This window comes from Rhododendron vialii, chromosome 11a (assembly GCF_030253575.1).
Source record: "Rhododendron vialii isolate Sample 1 chromosome 11a, ASM3025357v1".
NCBI lineage: Eukaryota > Viridiplantae > Streptophyta > Magnoliopsida > Ericales > Ericaceae > Rhododendron > Rhododendron vialii.
Genome location: NC_080567.1, coordinates 6,571,511 through 6,588,482, shown reverse-complemented (window position 1 = coordinate 6,588,482; position 16,972 = coordinate 6,571,511). Strand labels below are relative to the sequence as shown.

Below are 16,972 nucleotides of genomic sequence, written 5' to 3'. Positions count from 1 at the left end.
CTCGAAGAGTTCCAAAACCTTGCCCTTTGAAATGAGTCCCATTATCTGACACAAATGCCTGAGGGACACCATATCAATAGATGATGTTCTTTCTGATGAAGTGAATGACTTAAATTGTAGTTAAGGTTTTGTAAGATTCAGCTTCAACCCACTTGGTGAAGTAATCTATCGCTACTGGAATGAACCTATGACCATTTAAAGCAGACAGTCTGATCATGCCAATGACATCGATGCCCCACACGGAGAAAGGCCAAGGCGAAGTCATGCCAAAAAGATTGGATGGAGGAGCATGCATAAGATTGGCATGGATCTGGCACTTGTGACAGCGCCGTACAAAATCCACACACTGTGCTTCCATAGTAGACCAAAAGTAACCCTGTCGGAAGATCTTCCTAGCGGGCATGACACCGCTCATGTGAGCACCGCAGACTCCTTCATGAATCTCTTCCATAATCCTTGTTGCCTCTGCGCCGAACACATAGCTTGTGCATTCCATAATGAGACCTCCTGTACAACTTTCCTCCACAGATGATGTATTGGGCCGCCAACCTTCGCAATGCAGTTTGATCCTTTTTAGTGGCCTCAGCCGGATACATCTCACTCTCGACAAAGTTCCATATGTGGTACCAGGGTAGACCATCATCAACATCATCGATGGCGTTGATATACTGATAAGCGGGAAAGTCCCTCTATTCAATCAGGATAGGGCGCAGCTTGACACCCAAAGGAAGTTTGACCATGGAGGGCAAAGTTGCTAAAGCATCGGCAAACTGGTTCTTCAACTGAGGGATATGAGTGAAGGTCACCTTGTTGAAATGAGGAATCTGTTCTTCCAAATCCTGATGATAAGGCTTCAGCTTCTCTTCACGGACTTTCCAGTCCCCATTGGCTTGAGAGACTACAAGATTAGAATCCCCAATAACTTCAAGCTTTTCAACACCAAGTGTAAGCGCAACCTCCATACCAACAATAGGCCTCATACTCAGCTTGGTTGTTTGTGACATTGAAATTGAGTTTGAATGCAAGCGGAATATGAGAACCATCAGGTGTGATCAGCAATACCCCGATTCCAAATCCTTTCTGGTTGGTTGCCCCGTCAAAGTAGAGTGTCCAAACATCTTCAATAATTGTCAGCACCTCCTCATCTAGAAACACAAAGTCAAAGTCCTCAGGTCCATCAACGGGGTGATCGGTGAGAAATTCTGCAACTGCATGTCCTTTGATTGACTTTCTTGTGATGTACTCAAGATCGAATTCCGCACCGGGTTCCCATTGGCACACAAAAAGATTGAATTTGGCATTAGCTCCTCTCCACGGATAACCAATCCACAATTCAAAAGCCTCGGTTCCGCCGCTTCGGGTTCCCGAGTATCCCACAATGCTTCCGCCGCTCCAGGTTCCCATTTGGGTTTTTGTAAATCAGTTAAAACAATTGCGTTGGCTACTCTCCACGGATGACCAAACCACAATTCATCCCTCGGTTCCACTGCTCCGGGTTTCCGAGTATGCCACAATGGTTCCGCCACTCCGGGTTTTCGAGTATGCCACAATGGTTCTGCCGCTCCGGGTTCCCATTGGGTTTTCAAAATCATTTCTTTACTCACACATACCACACAATGGGCAAGTCCGGCCACATTGGAGTTTCAAAACCACACTTTGCCTTTAACACACCCTAGGTGTCATGTTTCTACTTTCTTGATTTCTATGTCTCATTCTCATACAAGGACTCCGCGGTAGGACTTTACACATACCTAATCATAAATCATTCATTGTAATCTTGAAACTAAACTAGCAAGATCATCCAACTCTATATTATTAATCATCCTCAAATCATCACTTAAAGCATAACGCCACATGCACGGACGCCTTTGGAGTGAAAATCACTTATGCTTTGTCACTCAACAAGTAATACAAATAATTCATGTATACATGCTCATAACCATCCTAAGATCAAAACACGAATACTTCCATGCATTTCGATATACAACAACATACAATATACGTAGAGTAAGTAAGTAGAGGTATTCTATGTATACTTAGAGTAAGCAGTTCAAAGTATTCTACCGTTCTTCTTGGCGGTAGGGCGGCTACGGAAAAGTAAGTTGACGATCGGGCGGAGTGACTTCCTACCGTAAGCTTCCGGTAGTTTCGGAAGAGAAAGGTTTCTCTCGAAACTACTTCGTGACTAGAACTTCTAAACTTTATGGATGAAAAGGGTGGTTTAGGATGAGTTTCTTGAGGATCTTAGGAAGAACTCAAGAACAAGGAAGAACAAAGTAAGAACACAAAGATTTTCTAGAGGGAAGTTGGAGGATTTGAAGGTGTGAGTTGAATGGTGAATGGCGGGTGCTATTTATAGCCAAACTAACTTCTATTACCCAATGAATAAAAGTTTCCCTATCAAATATTGTCCAATGGTTAAAAGGGCATATCGTGATTGAAAGCCTTCCATGATTTGTCAAATCCAATCTTTAGGCATAAGGCTATAAAATCAAGTAGGATCTTAGGCTTTCTAGGTAAATCTAGGTGATTATGGTCTAGGTTGACAAGTCTTACAAGTCTAGGGTAGGGTTTGATTAGACTAAGGCATAGCCTTTCCATGTTTAGTCATTCATAGGTCTAGGTTGTAGTCAATTTCTAGGATGATTAAAGGCTACTTTGGAATCAAATCTAGGATGATTAGGGCTTGGATTCTATGCTAGAAATTGACTAGAAATGGGTTGGCAAATAGGAAATAGGCTTATGGCTACATAGGACTAAAAAGGTAGCTTGTATAAGTGTACAAGTCAAAGACACACATGCACACACATCTCTCTCTCTCTCTCTTCCTCCCTCTCTCGTCCTCTCTCTCTCTTCCTCCCTCTCTCGGCCTCTCTCTCTCTCTCTCCTCTCAGCCTTCTCTATCTCTCTCTCTCTTGTACTATGTATGTAGTTATGTATATATATACATATATATAAGTATATATATGTATCTAGGAAAGTAACCCTAAAATAATTAGGCTTATGGTTATAACCCTAGTTTTGCATGCATGGCATGGCTAGGCTTGCTTCTTTTGGAAGCAAAATGATGGCTATGACTTGTCTTGTCTAAGTCATACACACATTGGCAAGTCAAATATCTATTATCCAAGGGATAAGAATTTCCCTAGCATTTATTAACCAATGGTTAAAGAGATAATTATGATAGGTATGGCTTTGAATGACTAGTCATGGGGTATAATGATTACTTTTAATGGCCTAATGGTTCAATTAGGGTTAGGAGGGGTTCACAGGGTTCAAAGATGGTCAAAAGGGTCCAATTAGGGTTAGGGAAAGTAACTAGGTGAATTGGTAGTCCGGCTCCTCCGACTAGTCGGTTAAAAACTAATTCTACTTGCCACGTAGGATTTCTAGTCAAGAAATATAATTTTAATGGACTAAAATCTAATTATGATGGATTATAGAAATTAAGAAGGAATTTTAAAAGTAATACTGAGTAATTAAAATAAAATTTAAATATTTAATGAAATTTTTATTCACCAAAAATCAACGTCGTTACAAACTATCCCCCTTAAAATAATTCCGTCCTCGAAATTAGGTGTACGCTTGGATTCGAATAGGTGGGGATAATCTGCTCTCATGATTTCCTCTATCCCACGTGGTCTCTTTAGATCCACTATGCTTCCACAGAACTCGTACTAGTTTGGTCGTCTTATACCGGATTATCTTCTCACTTTGGTCCTGAATCTCTATTGGTTCTTCTTCGTATGTCGCGTCTTTGTTAATGGTGATGTCTTCCCGGTATCTGTATTGTCCTCTCCATTTGTCCATCTGACTGTGAGTGGAAGGCCGTACTAAGCCTTACGTCTGTTCCCAATGCCTTCTGTAATCCTTTTCAGAAGTGTGACACAAAACGTGGGTTTCTGTCAGACACGATCGGTACTCCATGTCTTCCATTCCTCGACGCTGCCTCATCACTTGCTTAGCAAGACGGGGTTGAAGTTGCTTCATTCGTCGAACAATTTGCCTCCTTGTAGGCCTTTGATAGGGTTTCCACCGTAAACGCCAACGTCAAATGCGAAATCATCATTCAAACTCGTATCCCACAAATGTTGCTTTAGCACATCCCTTCTTCTTCACGAACAGTGCAGGTGCTCCTCCTGGTGACGTATTTGGCCTGATAAACATTTTGTCCAACAGCTCTTGCAATTGGGTCCTTTAGTTCCGTACGGGCCATTTGGTGCCATAGAGTTTGGTGTTGTTCTTGTTGGAGTTCTATATAGAAGTCTATCTCTCTTTGAGGTGGTACGCCAGGAAGTTCTTCAGGAAAACATCGGTAACGATGTGTGGTAATCCCACTTCCATTCTGTCGGCTTCTTCCAATTAGAGACTAGCAAGCCATCCAAATAGTTGGTTCTGTCACTTCGATCTTTTCATCGCCGAACTCGCCATCCGTCTATCCCCCTTAAAAGGAAACAAGTCCCTTTTAGGGTATAAGTTGTCACCATCTTCAGAAGGCAGTCTATGACCGCTCAGTGAGCTGATAGCCAGTCCATTCCAAGGATTACGTTGAAATCCGCCATGTCGATCACTCTAAGGTCACAGGTTAGGCGCAGGTCGACTACTTCTAGTTCGCACCCTCTACACACTAGACTAATAGTTATATTCTTCCCCAACGGTGGTGTTACTTTCCTTCTCGTACTTAGGGGTTCTATTTCTAGTGCTAGTGCAGTTACACAGGCAGTAGGTATAAATGAATGTGATGCTCTAAAGTCAAACAAGGCTTGTACGCAGGTACTATACAATAGTAGCGTACCTTGGATCACAGAGGGATCTTACTCCTGTTCTTCGATCTGTAGCACAAAGATGCGCCCTCCAGTGCCTTGCTGGGCTCCCATGGGCTGCTTTCCCTTGTTTTGCTCGTTCTGCTGCTGCGATGGTTCTCCAAGATTTTGTCTCACAAAACCAGCCGATCCAGGTTGTTGAGCTTTCTGATTTCCAAAGTTCTCATTCATTTCTCTTTGAAGTTGGGGGTAGTCGCACTTATAGTGACCCATAGCCTGGCAGTTGAAGCACTGAACTGTCGCTATGTCTCGACCACCTCTCTTTGGTTTGCCATTTTTGGGGATACCAGTCCTCCATGGTTGGTTGTTCTGTGATGGGGTGAAGGGTCTGGTAGGGAAGGGTCCACGGTTGTTGTTGGGTGGTTGGGTTCGGATTGGTCCGCCGGTGCTACCTGTCACCTTCCTCCATCGGGTTTTGAAGTCAGTCTCCTCACTTTATAGCCGGAGTGCACATTTCACGACTTCGGCATAGGTGGTAAAAGCTTGAACCACCACAGCCTTTCGAGCAGTTGTTAGTCCCCACTCGAATCTCCTAGCCTTCTTGTCCTCGTTCGGGATGGAGTTTAGGGCACAATGGGATAGTTCCTCAAATTTGGCTGCATACTGGGTAACGGTCATTGTTACTTGTTTTAGGTTCAGGAACTCTTGTTCCTTGGCTAAGCGAAGAGGTGTGGGAAAATATTTGTCAAGAAACAGAGTTTCGAACTCGGCAAATGTCATGGTGGCTATGGCATGGGTTGCCTCCATCAGATCCCACCAGTAGCGGGCTTCTCCCTTCAGCTAGTATGTGGCCAAGGCCACACGATCTCCGTCCTGGGTGATCCCTAAGGTTCTGAGGATCATTTTGACTTCATTAAGCCATGTCTCAGCTACAACGGGGTTGGTGTCTCCGTGAAAAGTTGGGGGTCGGTGCTTGCATAACTCATTCATTGCTTGAGTTCGGGTCATGGGTCTGTCATTGTGGTTTTGGTTATGGCGATTGGCGTTCAAAGCGGTTATGAACGCATGCATGATCTGGGCTAGGTTAAGGTTTGCGTTAGAGGATTCTCCATTATCGTGTCCTAAACCGTGGCGCGTATTCACTATCTACGAGGGAAAATTGAAAGGGGGTTTTAGTCTACTAAAACAAATTTTCTTTTTGCAAATGGTGTTTCCTTCAAAAGTCAAAAGTAGTTTATCAAGTAGTATGCAGTAGTACCCTTTAATAAGGCAAGCTTTTCGTAGATAGGTAGAAAGATACAACACAAGCATAGAATTCTACTACAAGGCAAGATAAGATTTCCTAATACAAGTTGGGAAGATCCTACATACAACTACCAAAAGGTTCCCCTTTTGCCTTAGTGCCACAAATACAACTACAGCTATCAGGACCTTATCCTAATACTAAAGATATCATATAAGAACAAGTAGTAATCGAAATAAGGCTTTTATTATCAATAGAGGAAGAGTACAACTTAGGAAATTTTTAAACAAACAGCGGTGAATCCTAATTTTTCCAACATCCTACATCCCAAAGGATTACAATTGCTCCTAGGTCGGCCTAAGGTATGCCTAATTGCCATCCTCGGCTTTTGGGGTCTCATCCTCTTCAAGAGCCCCTTCGCCTAACAGGTTTTCCTCCTCGGTCACTTCATTGGCGTCCTTATCACCTTCGACTTCTTCCTCCTTAACTCCAACCTTAAAGTTCTCCATCGGGGGTAAAGCACCAAAGAACCCATGGAAGGCATACAGGATTGGGAACATTTCAGGAAACCAGGGATCCAATTCAACGGGAATAGGGGTATTTTGTTGTACTCTTTTGAAATCTCAAATTCCTGTGAGTATAGCGGCAATGTAGTTGGGATCCTCTGCCAGTTGGGTGGTCATGGTTTCTACTGAATTGTCGAGCTCCAGCTAACAGGTTGACTAGGTGGTTCATCTACAAGGAAAGAATTTAAACCTCAATTAGTAACGTTTTAAGACAAAGGCTTACTAACTACTAGAGAAAACTTCCAAGTTTCTAGATTCCACATTCGATCATTGATTTAAGTCATCATCCAATTGTTCGAGAATTTCCAGCTCGGTGGTACTGCCAATTTCCACACCTTGCTTCAATCCGAAGATTGTGCTGTCAAAATTCCACCCAATTTAGGACGGTAAACTTACAATTCACGTTTGTGTAACGGTCAAACTATCTTATCGTTCTACCCATTCTACCCATGGCCGAGGTTTTGAACCTAAAGCTCTGATACCAAGTTGTAATGCCCCAAATTTTGGGAACGTTAAAAGGATAATTTCATTGAAAATTAAATGGAGTCTGGTTCAATATTACATCATAATCCTAAAACAAGTACTTTTATTCAAATAAGGGAGGGAACTAGGGTTCCTATCTACTGCTCCTCCTGTTCCTCCATCTTGGCCAGCTCCTCAGCTCCAAAGGCTTCCAAGGTGTAGAGTTCACCCTGTTCATCTATAAGATCTGACACATTATACCAATGTCGCCACCAATATAATATGTCAGGGTCACAAAAGGTAACGCCATGAGCTACAGGAGCTCACTAGAATAATCCAAACCCACTAACCCTTAACTCACAAACAATAGATCATAAATTAACGATTTCCAAATAGAACATGCATAATTGACCAAAACAGCTAACAATGACACATACACATTCACTATTCACTAACGTTGGTGTCCATGATTTTTTGAGTTTCTCCTACGTGACTCGTCGTGGACCGTGTCTCCATTTATCAATTACCAAATCAATATTTCCAAAATTGTTTTAACACACCCAACCTCGGTTCTGCCATTTCGGTCTCTCGAGTATCCTCACAATGGTTCCGCCACACTGGGTTCCCATTGGCACACAAAAACATTGAATTTGGCATTAGCTCATCTCCACAGATAACCAATCCACAATTCAAAACCCTTGGTTCCGCCGCTTTGGGTTCCTGAGTATCCCACAATGATTCCCCCGCTCCGGGTTCCCATTTGGGTTTTTGTAAATCATTTAAAACAATTGCGTTGGTTGCTTTCCACGGATAACCAAACCACAATTCATCCCTTGATTCCGCCGCTCCGGGTTTCCGAGTATGCCACAATGGTTCCGCCGCTCCGGGTTCCCATTGGGTTTTCAAAATCATTTCTTTACTCACACATACCACACAATGGGCAAGTCCGGCCACATTGGGGTTTCAAAACCACACCTTGCCTTTAACACACCCTAGGTGTCATGTTCCTACTTTCTTGATTTCTGTGTCTCGTTCTCATACAACAACTCCGCGGTAGGACTTTACGCTTACGTAATCATAAATCATTCATTGTAATCTTGAAACTAAACTAGCAAGATCATCCAACTCTATATTATTAATCATGCTCAAATCATCACTTAAAGCATAACGCCACATGTACGAACGCCTTGGGAGTGAAAATCACTTATGCTTTGTCACTCAAGAAGTAATACAAACAATTCATGTATACATGCTCATAACCATCCTAAGATCAAAACACGAATACTTCCATGCATTTCGATATACAACAACATACAACATACGTAGAGTAAGTAAGTAGAGGTATTCTACGTATACTTAGAGTAAGCAGTTCGAAATATTCTACCGTTCTTCTTGGCGGTAGGGCGGCTACGGAAAAGTAAGTTGACGATCGGACGGAGTGACTTCCTACCGTAAGCTTCCGGTTGTTTCGGAAGAGAAAGGTTTCTCTCGAAACTACTTCGTGACTAGAACTTCTAAACTTTATGGATCAAAAGGGTGGTTTAGGATGAGTTTCTTGAGGATCTTAGGAAGAACTCAAGAACACTCAAGAACAAGGAAAAGAACAAAGCAAGAACACAAAGATTTTCTAGAGAGAAGTTGGAGGATTTAAAGGTGTGAGTTGAATGGTGAATGGAGGGTGCTATTTATAGCCAAACTAACTTCTATTACCCAATGAATAAAATTTTCCCTAGCAAATATTTTCCAATGGTTAAAAGGGCAAATCATGATTGAAAGCCTTCCATGACTTGTCAAATCCAATCTTTAGGCATAAGGCTATAAAATCAAGTAGGATCTTAGGCTTTCTAGGTAGAGGTGTCAAATGGGCCGTGCCGGCACGACACGACACGGGCACGGGGTAGCACGGCACGTCACAGGCACGATATTGGCCTGGCACGGCACGACACATCACGATTGTAGTGGGCCCGGGGCACGGCATAGGCACGAAAGTGGGCAGCACGGCACGGGCACGGCACGAAAGTTGGCCTGGCACGGCACGGCACGACACGGTCGTAGACGGGCACGACAAGGGCACGGGCACAAAAAGTGGACAGGAACGGCACGGCACGACATGGTTCTAGCAAGGCACGAGCACAGGCACGAGCATGGGCACGGCACGAGGCACGGGAAAAAAAATTAAATTTTTTTTTAATTTTTAAAAAATTAAACAATTTTTATTCCATTAAAAATATTTGTTTACCTTTTTTTAAAGGTAAACAACTAAGATATTTAATTTTTTTTAAAACAATTTATTAAAAAATCATGTTTTTAAAAAGTCATTTTTTTACTTTTAAAAAACTATCAAATTTTATTCGGTAAAAATATTTGTTTTGTTTTTGTTAGTAAAATTAAATAGGCTTTGGACCTTTGGTTTGCAAATTTAACATTACAATACAAGATAACAAGTAAAATTAAAAAAACTTATCAAAATATTTATGGTGCAAGAGTAATTTAATATGAAACCAAATGTTAGGGCAGACTAAAACGACATGACTTAAAACGGCCCGGCCCGGCCCGATTCGACACGACACGATTAAGTAAATGGGTCGGCACATCTTGACCCGATTGAAAACGGCATGGCACGACATGATTTAAGAACACGGGTTGACACGACACGATTTAAGAAAACGGACCGGCACAACATGACGCGATTGAAAATGGCACAACACGACACGATTTAACAAAATGGGCCGGCACGACATGAAACGATTTTCAGAAACGGGCCGACCAACACGACGCGATTGACAAATGGCACGGCACGGCACGACACGATTTAAGTAAACGGGCCGGCACGGCACGACACGATTGACAAACGGCACGGCACGACACGACACGATTTAAGTAAATAAAGTAAACGGGCCAGCACGACACGGCATGAAGCACGGTTAGCACGAAGTTAAACGGGCTGTGCCGGCACGGCACGGCCCATTTGACACCTCTATTTCTAGGTAAATCTAGGTGATTATAGTCTAGGTTGGCAAGTCTTACAAGTCTAGGGTAGGGTTTGATTAGGCTAAGGCATAGCCTTCCATGTTTAGTCATTCATAGGTCTAGGTTGTAGTCAATTTCTAGGATGATTAAAGGCTGCTTTGGAATCAAATCTAGGATGATTAGGGCTAGGATTCTATGCTAGAAATTGACTAGAAATGGGTTGGCAAATAGGAAATAGGCTTATGGCTACGTAGGACTAAAAAGGTAGCTTGTATAAGTGTACAAGTCAAGGACACACATGCACACACATCTCTCTCTCTCTCTCTCTCTCTCTCTCTCTCTCTCTCTCTCTCTCTCTCTCTCTCGGCCTCTCCCTCTCTCTCTCCTCCGTCTCTCGGCCTTTCTCTCTCTCCTCTCGGCCTTCTCTCTCTCTTTCTCTCTCTTGTACTATGTATGTAGGTATGTATATATGTATCTAGGAAAGTAACCCTAGAATAATTAGGCGTATGGTTATAACCCTAGTTTTGCATGCATGGCATCGCTAGGCTTGCTTCTTTTGGAAGCAAAATGATGGCTATGACTTGTCTTGTCTAAGTCATACACACATTGGCAAGTCAAATGTCTATTATCCAAGGGATAAGAATTTCCCTAGCATTTATTAACCAATGGTTAAAGAGATAAAGATGATAGGTATGGCTTTGAATGACTAGTCATGGGGTATAATGATTACCTCTAACGGCCTAATGGTTCAATTAGGGTTAAGAGGGGTTCACAAGGTTCAAAGATGGTCAAAAGGGTCCAATTAGGGTTAGGGAAAAGTAACTAGGTGAATTGGTAGTCCAGTTCCTCCAACTAGTCGGTTAAAAATTAATTCTACTTGCCACGTGGGATTTCTAGTCAAGAAATATAATTTTAAAGGACTAAAATCTAATTATGACAGATTATAGAAATTAAGAAGGAATTTTAAAAGTAATAACAAGTAATTAACATAAAATTTAATTATTTAATGAAATTTTTATTCACCAAAAATCAGGGTCTTTACATCACCACTCGATGATGAAGGTTGTTTTCTCATGATCTTCCGGTGCCATGAGAATCTGATTGTAACCCGAGAATCCATCCATGAACGAGAGCATAGCATGTCCCGCCATGTTATCCACAAGCACATCAATGTGAGGCAAGGGAAAATCATCTTTAAGGCCTGCTTTGTTCAAGTCCCTGAAATTGCCACATACCCGAATTTGTTCGTTCTTTTTAGGAACAGGGATAATGTTGGCAACCCAAGTAGGGTATTAAGAAACCATGAGAAAACCAGCGTCTATTTGCTTGGTGACCTCGTCCTTGATTTTCTACACCAAATCCGGCCCCATTCGCCTTAGTTTCTGTTTCAGAGGTTTAGCATCCGATAGTAGGGGGATTCGATGCTCTACTATCTTAGGGTCAATACCGGGCATGTCTTTATGAGACCATGCGAAGATATCACCAAATTTTGTGAGCAGCTCCTTGAAATCACGATGCTCCTCTGAGGATAACATGGAGCCCACTTGAACCATTCGGGAATCGCCCTCATCTTTCAAGTTTATAGAAACTATTTCTTCTTTTAATGGTTGAGCATGTTTTTCATCTTCCCTCTCGATGAGGGCACGGATTTCCTTGGGAATATCCCCATCGAAATCTATCCCTTCATCATCAGGGTCGACACAGTTTATGTATAAATCATCAAAGTAGTCAGAAGCAGATTCTTTCATTTCATAAGACCCTTTAGGGTTGCTAGGTATAGTAGAATTAAACTTGAAATAAAAGCTATGACTTGGAGGGCTAAGAGGCACAAACTCTGACTTAGAGCTAGACTTAGACTTAGATGACTCAACAGACTCTGTGTCAGACTCAGACTCAGACGTATCGTCAATGCAAGTAAGGCACGGTTTGAAAATGCAATTTTTAATACTACCCTTGGCCTCAACAATGAGAGGGGTAGGATCCTCGAGGGCGTCGAGCCCGAGCATGAGCACTTCGGCATCTTCAATCGCTTGGCAAAACCCACTTGGGAGAACTCCTGGAATAGCAGTTCCAAGTTCCCTTGATCAAATGATCCCAGTCAGTCAGTCTTCACCTTAACCTAGCCTAGATTCCTCTTGAATTCTTCCTTTGCTTGCTCCTCATCACTGTCTGACCAAGTGTCTGCAGCAAAAATCTCAAAACCAGGTAGAAGCTCCCCAGTCTTGGAATCCACAAAAGGTTCAGCCTGTCCTATATAAGTAGCATTTTCCCCTTCTCGCATGAAGTAGCTATCTGGATCACCATAAAGGGTTCAAGGTTTTCTCGTACCTTTTCCTTTTTTTTGCATCTTTGGCAGGAGCAACATACCCCAAACCAAAGCAGCCCTCAGTGGAAGGAAAGATAGGGAACTTAGGGATCCCTTGCAAGTTAATTCTAAGTCCTAAACCAGGCATATAAGACATCCTCCTCATTATGTCCAAAGCAACAGAGCTTATAATGAAGTATCGTCCATATTGATGGCAAGTATTGAGCTAGATGTATCGAAAGAATCCTCCGAGATCGACTTCTTCTTCACCATGGTTGATTCCCAAAATAGGAGAACCATCCTCCTTATGCGGACAAATACCAGAGTCCCCGCAGATAGTTAGCGTACTGGAGGGTAAACCAAACATGACCTTTTAATGGAGAGTAGAAGGCACAGCCATGATGTCTGACCTATGGAGCCAAGGTTTGCCCAGTAGCAGATTGAAAGTAGCGGCCGGGGATGTCCACAACATGGAATTCAACATCCATCTCAAAACCCTCAGCATCGAGTTTGAGAAGTAGAGTCCCTTCGACAACACGACGAATGCTATCACACGCCTTAACAGCCAAGTTCGAAGGTACGAGGTCCTTTTTAGTAAGTCCCAAATGATAAGCTACCCTCAAAGGGCAGACATTGATTGCTGAACCATTGTCGATGAGGACAGTCGGAACCCAAAGTCCACGGCACTTGATGGTGATATGAATGGGGCGGTTGTGATCAAAACCTTCAACAGGTAGATCCTTGTCGGTAAAGGCAACAGTATGTTTAGAGATAGTGGGAAAAATAAGGGAAATCATGGTCTCGAGAGTGATATCAGCAGGCACTTCCAGGCGAGAAAGAGCATGGCATAGTCTCTGGCGATGTTTAAGAGAGGAGCATATCAAACCCCAAATTGACAAAAGAGCGGGAATCCGCTCGAGCTGCTTCTAAATCATATCTGCGTCAGGAGGACCAGTTGAAGCCTCGAATAGTGCATTCCTTGCAAGTGGTTCGTTCCTTTGGTTAGAAGGGTTGGACGAGTTTTCGACTTGCGGATTAGCAGGCTAAAAATTCGTCCACTCCTCGTATAACGTTATGAACGTTCCTAAAATAGGGACCACTTGAGGATCCTCATCTACATCCCAGAGATCGTTTGGAACCTATCCCAGTTTACACTTCCCTTTATCACTGACCAAAGCTGCTATAGGCACTTTCGTATCCAAACCCAAGTCATCGGCCAAATCCTGCACTAGCAGCGAGTCCCAAAAGCTAAGATCGTTGACTGCCGCTTCTTTTATAATAGGGGCGAGATTTGCAATAGCGGGAACATTCCAAAGTCTGTTATCCAACAAAGAACGATTGATAGCCCAAACTTCAGCCCCAACCGTAACGTCGACTATCTCATCGACTCCCCAAAGATTAGTAGGTTGAACCAAATCTGTAACCATGATACTACAATCCCTATCCTCACATAAAGGGGGAAGAGGGAGCGGGAATTCCCCATCAGTAATGTAGGAACAAGGATTGTGCTCCTCATCGCACACTTAATTGAGAATTGAATTGAAGGTGGGAATGGAATCTCCTAAAACACGAGGGTCCTCTTGAACAAGATCCTCCTCTGTGTAATAAGTTAGATAATCCTCTGTATAATAGCCCTGAAGGAGATCGGGATTCAAATCCATTGCAACCTGCCAAGCAGGCTCGGGGTCCCAAAAGTACTCCACTTCGAAGGCTATAGGCTCAGGTTGCAGAAAGAGCATGTATAAGGAGATGCCATCCAAGGGGTCAAGCATTGCTTGGTTATACCCAGCCAACCATGCCTCATTCCAGGCGTGATCAAAAGGGACATTCTCGGGATCCTGTGGAAAATTGTCTAGCTCAGGTTCAATCCATTCATTGATTATGGGAGCGGCATAGTCAATATTATCAGCTATCGCCCAACCTACAGCTTGCATGTCGATCTCGGGCTCAGGCAAGGTTGGCATACCAGTTCTAAACCGGCTCAACAAACTTGGGGAGGGGTTAGGGTCGGTTACATTGAAATACGGGTTACGGATGGTAGAAGCAGAGTTGAGCTGTACAAAAAGAGTAGGATCATTGTGGAGATCTCCGATGACCACGTTGAATGTAGTCAAATCCCTCTATAAACGTTTTGGGGTTGCATTAGGATGGGATGTCTGTCCTTTCAACCGAATGTCCATGAGCTCAACCTCAGTCTCAAGGGGGAGAGATACAACCGGCTTTGGCTGGTGAATTGAGATTATATGGTCGGTAGGGTTAAATTTAGTGGAGTTAGGGTTGATATGGGTGGAGCTGAGGGATATCTGGCTGATATGTGGGACAGCTTTATGGTTAGGCATTAAGTTGGAAATGATATTGGGTTTTTGAGGTGGTGGAGAGGGAGCTTCAAGCGTGCCCTTGTCAATGAGATCTTGAATCGCATGATAGAGGCGATAACAAGAATGAGTGAGATGGCCAGCCCCTTGATAGTAGGCGCAGTAGAGGTTAGGTTTGAAATTGGCTGGTGGATTTTTGGGTAGTGGAGTTGGATTGAGGGGCTTAAGATGCCCTGATTTGACTAACTTCTCCATAACCGAGGACAGTGGTGCCTCAAAGGCGAAGAAGCTGCGAGGTTGGGTACGAGGCCGGTTATTCTACGATGTTTGCACTTGATTGACATCTGCAATGTGGTTAGCGGTATTGGAGGATAAGGCGTTGGTGCCAGTTGATGCTGCATTGGCGTAGTTATCACCACCAAAGAGAGCATTGGTGTTCCTAGAGTAAGCCCGAGGCTTTAATTTTGGAAGGTTGGAAGATTCTCCCATTGGCAGAATCCCACTTTGCAGCACATCCTCGATGGCCAGGCCAGATTCGAAGAAAGTCTCAAAATTGGCAGAGGCTTGAACAGTCACCAGGTACTTGGCAAAGTCGGGTTGGAGATTGCGAGAGATGATGGGAAGTTGATCTCTCTCGCTCGGGCGCTCAGTCATTAGAGCGGCTTTGGCTCTCCATCTTTTGACAAAGTCGGCGAAGGACTCTTTAGCCTCTATTTTGGTGGATTCCAACTCCCGAGTAGTCATCTTGAGTCAGGAATTATAATTGTATTGCAAAATAAATGCAGCCCCAATGTCTTCCCAAGTCCGTCTTTTAGAGATGTCGAGCGGCAGAAACCAATGGAAGGAAGGCCCAGAGAGAGTTTGGGGGAAGAGTTGAGACAGAGCCTCACTTTCCACACCCAGTAGTTTCGTGGCAGCATGGTAACCCAAAAGATGAGTTCTGGGGTCTCCGCTTCCATCGAACTTAACCAAATCAGGCATCTTGAATTTATCAAGAAGCCTAGCATTAGGGTACAAGCAGAGACGATCTAGGTCAATTACCCTTGCACTGATCTTCTCGAATTTTGTGACAGCATCTTCCAGTTTAGCCATCTTGCCCATAAGAGCAGCTATGTCAGGGTTTTGAACAAGCCTAACAACAGCGGGGTTTGGATTTCGAGCAGGCACACGAGCCTCTCTAGGGGTGGGCTGAACGATGAGCTGGCCTGCATGGTTTGGATCCTCGACAAAGACGGGGGTAGCATGAACATCCTCATCATCCTCGTCCTCCTCTTTGGCTTCTGGTGGAAGACTAGTGTTGATAAGGTCATTCAGGCAAGTGATGTTAGCATCTGTCTAAGCGGCCCACTGTTGCATAGTAGTGATACTGTTCTGGAGGTTTGTGAGCATGGTTTACAGGTTGAGCAGTTTATCTACCATCGCAGGTTTCACAGATAAGCCTGATGAAGAAGTTGAAGATGAAGATGGGGAAGCTGGCAAAGTTGCTTCTTGTAAAACAGATGGAGAAGCTGACTGTAGAGCGGCTAACAGTGAACCCGGAGGAGCTTCTGTCGTGACTGAGTGGGATTCGAGCCTGACAAGTCTCTGAATCAGATTCTGGTGTATATGTTCCCAAGCGGGTTTGCCTTTTTGCTTCTGTGCTTTCCTTGGCGGTGCAATGGTTCAGAACTTTGCTTGCAATAAAGTAAGAAAAAGGCTCAAAAGATGTCCTGCAGCAATTTATTCTAAATAAAAGAATAAAGTGCGAGTGCAATAAACGTCGTCGGTGTCACCCTAGACTCTAAAACTAAGACAAGTCTGTCTCAAAATGTTGAGACACTATCAAGATCCTCAGAAATCTTTTCAATAATGTATTATTTGTTGAATCGAACAAAACAAGAGGACGTTAGAATATACTAAGCCTTTGACTACTTCGTTCTTAAAGTTTCAACTTTGAAGTTGTAACAACTCGGTGTAGATGACGTGATATTGGAACCAAGGTGGTGTGAGTGGCACAACACTGTTAGCCTAAGTGGTGTATGTGCTTCGCACGATGACCAAATTGGTATGAATATCACGGCATACTCTACGTTTGTTCCTCGTTTTCTGTTTGAAACCTTAATCGGGTAGATAAGGGCCTAGAAAGTTTTGATTTCCCAAAGTCTCGTTGATCTAAGGGCTCTGGAAAATTGATAACATACACCAACAAGATGCATGACTCGTCATCGGGCTATGACAGTGTCCTAATAAGTTTAAGACAGACTTGAAAGAATAAGAACCTAAAAGCCGCCATAAAAACATGCCCCTACACGGAATGGTATGAATGTACAGTGCATGCAATAGAAAGAGCAGTAACACTTAGATAGTAT

At 43.3% G+C, this 16,972-nt stretch overlaps 1 protein-coding gene across 1 annotated transcript; it reads right to left on the bottom strand.

Moving 5' to 3' along the window:
* Positions 1 to 4,511: 4,511 nt before the first annotated feature.
* Positions 4,512 to 5,543, bottom strand: LOC131306823 (uncharacterized). The gene is made up of 3 exons (XM_058333253.1): positions 5,283 to 5,543; positions 4,900 to 5,132; positions 4,512 to 4,776 (listed from the first exon to the last, which is right to left on the bottom strand). The coding sequence occupies exons 1-3, from the start codon at positions 5,541 to 5,543 to the stop codon at positions 4,512 to 4,514; spliced, it is 759 nt and encodes a 252-aa protein (XP_058189236.1).
* Between the last annotated feature and the right edge of the window lie 11,429 nt (positions 5,544 to 16,972).

What these genes read in the sequence shown, in the direction of transcription:
- LOC131306823 (XM_058333253.1), bottom strand. Translation starts at nt 5,543, where the DNA reads ATGACATTTGCCGAGTTCGAAACTCTGTTTCTTGACAAATATTTTCCC. An exon ending in TTACCACCTATGCCGAAGTC is followed by an intron (nt 5,133 to 5,282) that starts GTGAAATGTGCA and finishes ACCCCATCACAG; the next exon opens with AACAACCAACCATGGAGGAC. An exon ending in CCATCGCAGCAGCAGAACGA is followed by an intron (nt 4,777 to 4,899) that starts GCAAAACAAGGG and finishes ACTATTGTATAG; the next exon opens with TACCTGCGTACAAGCCTTGT.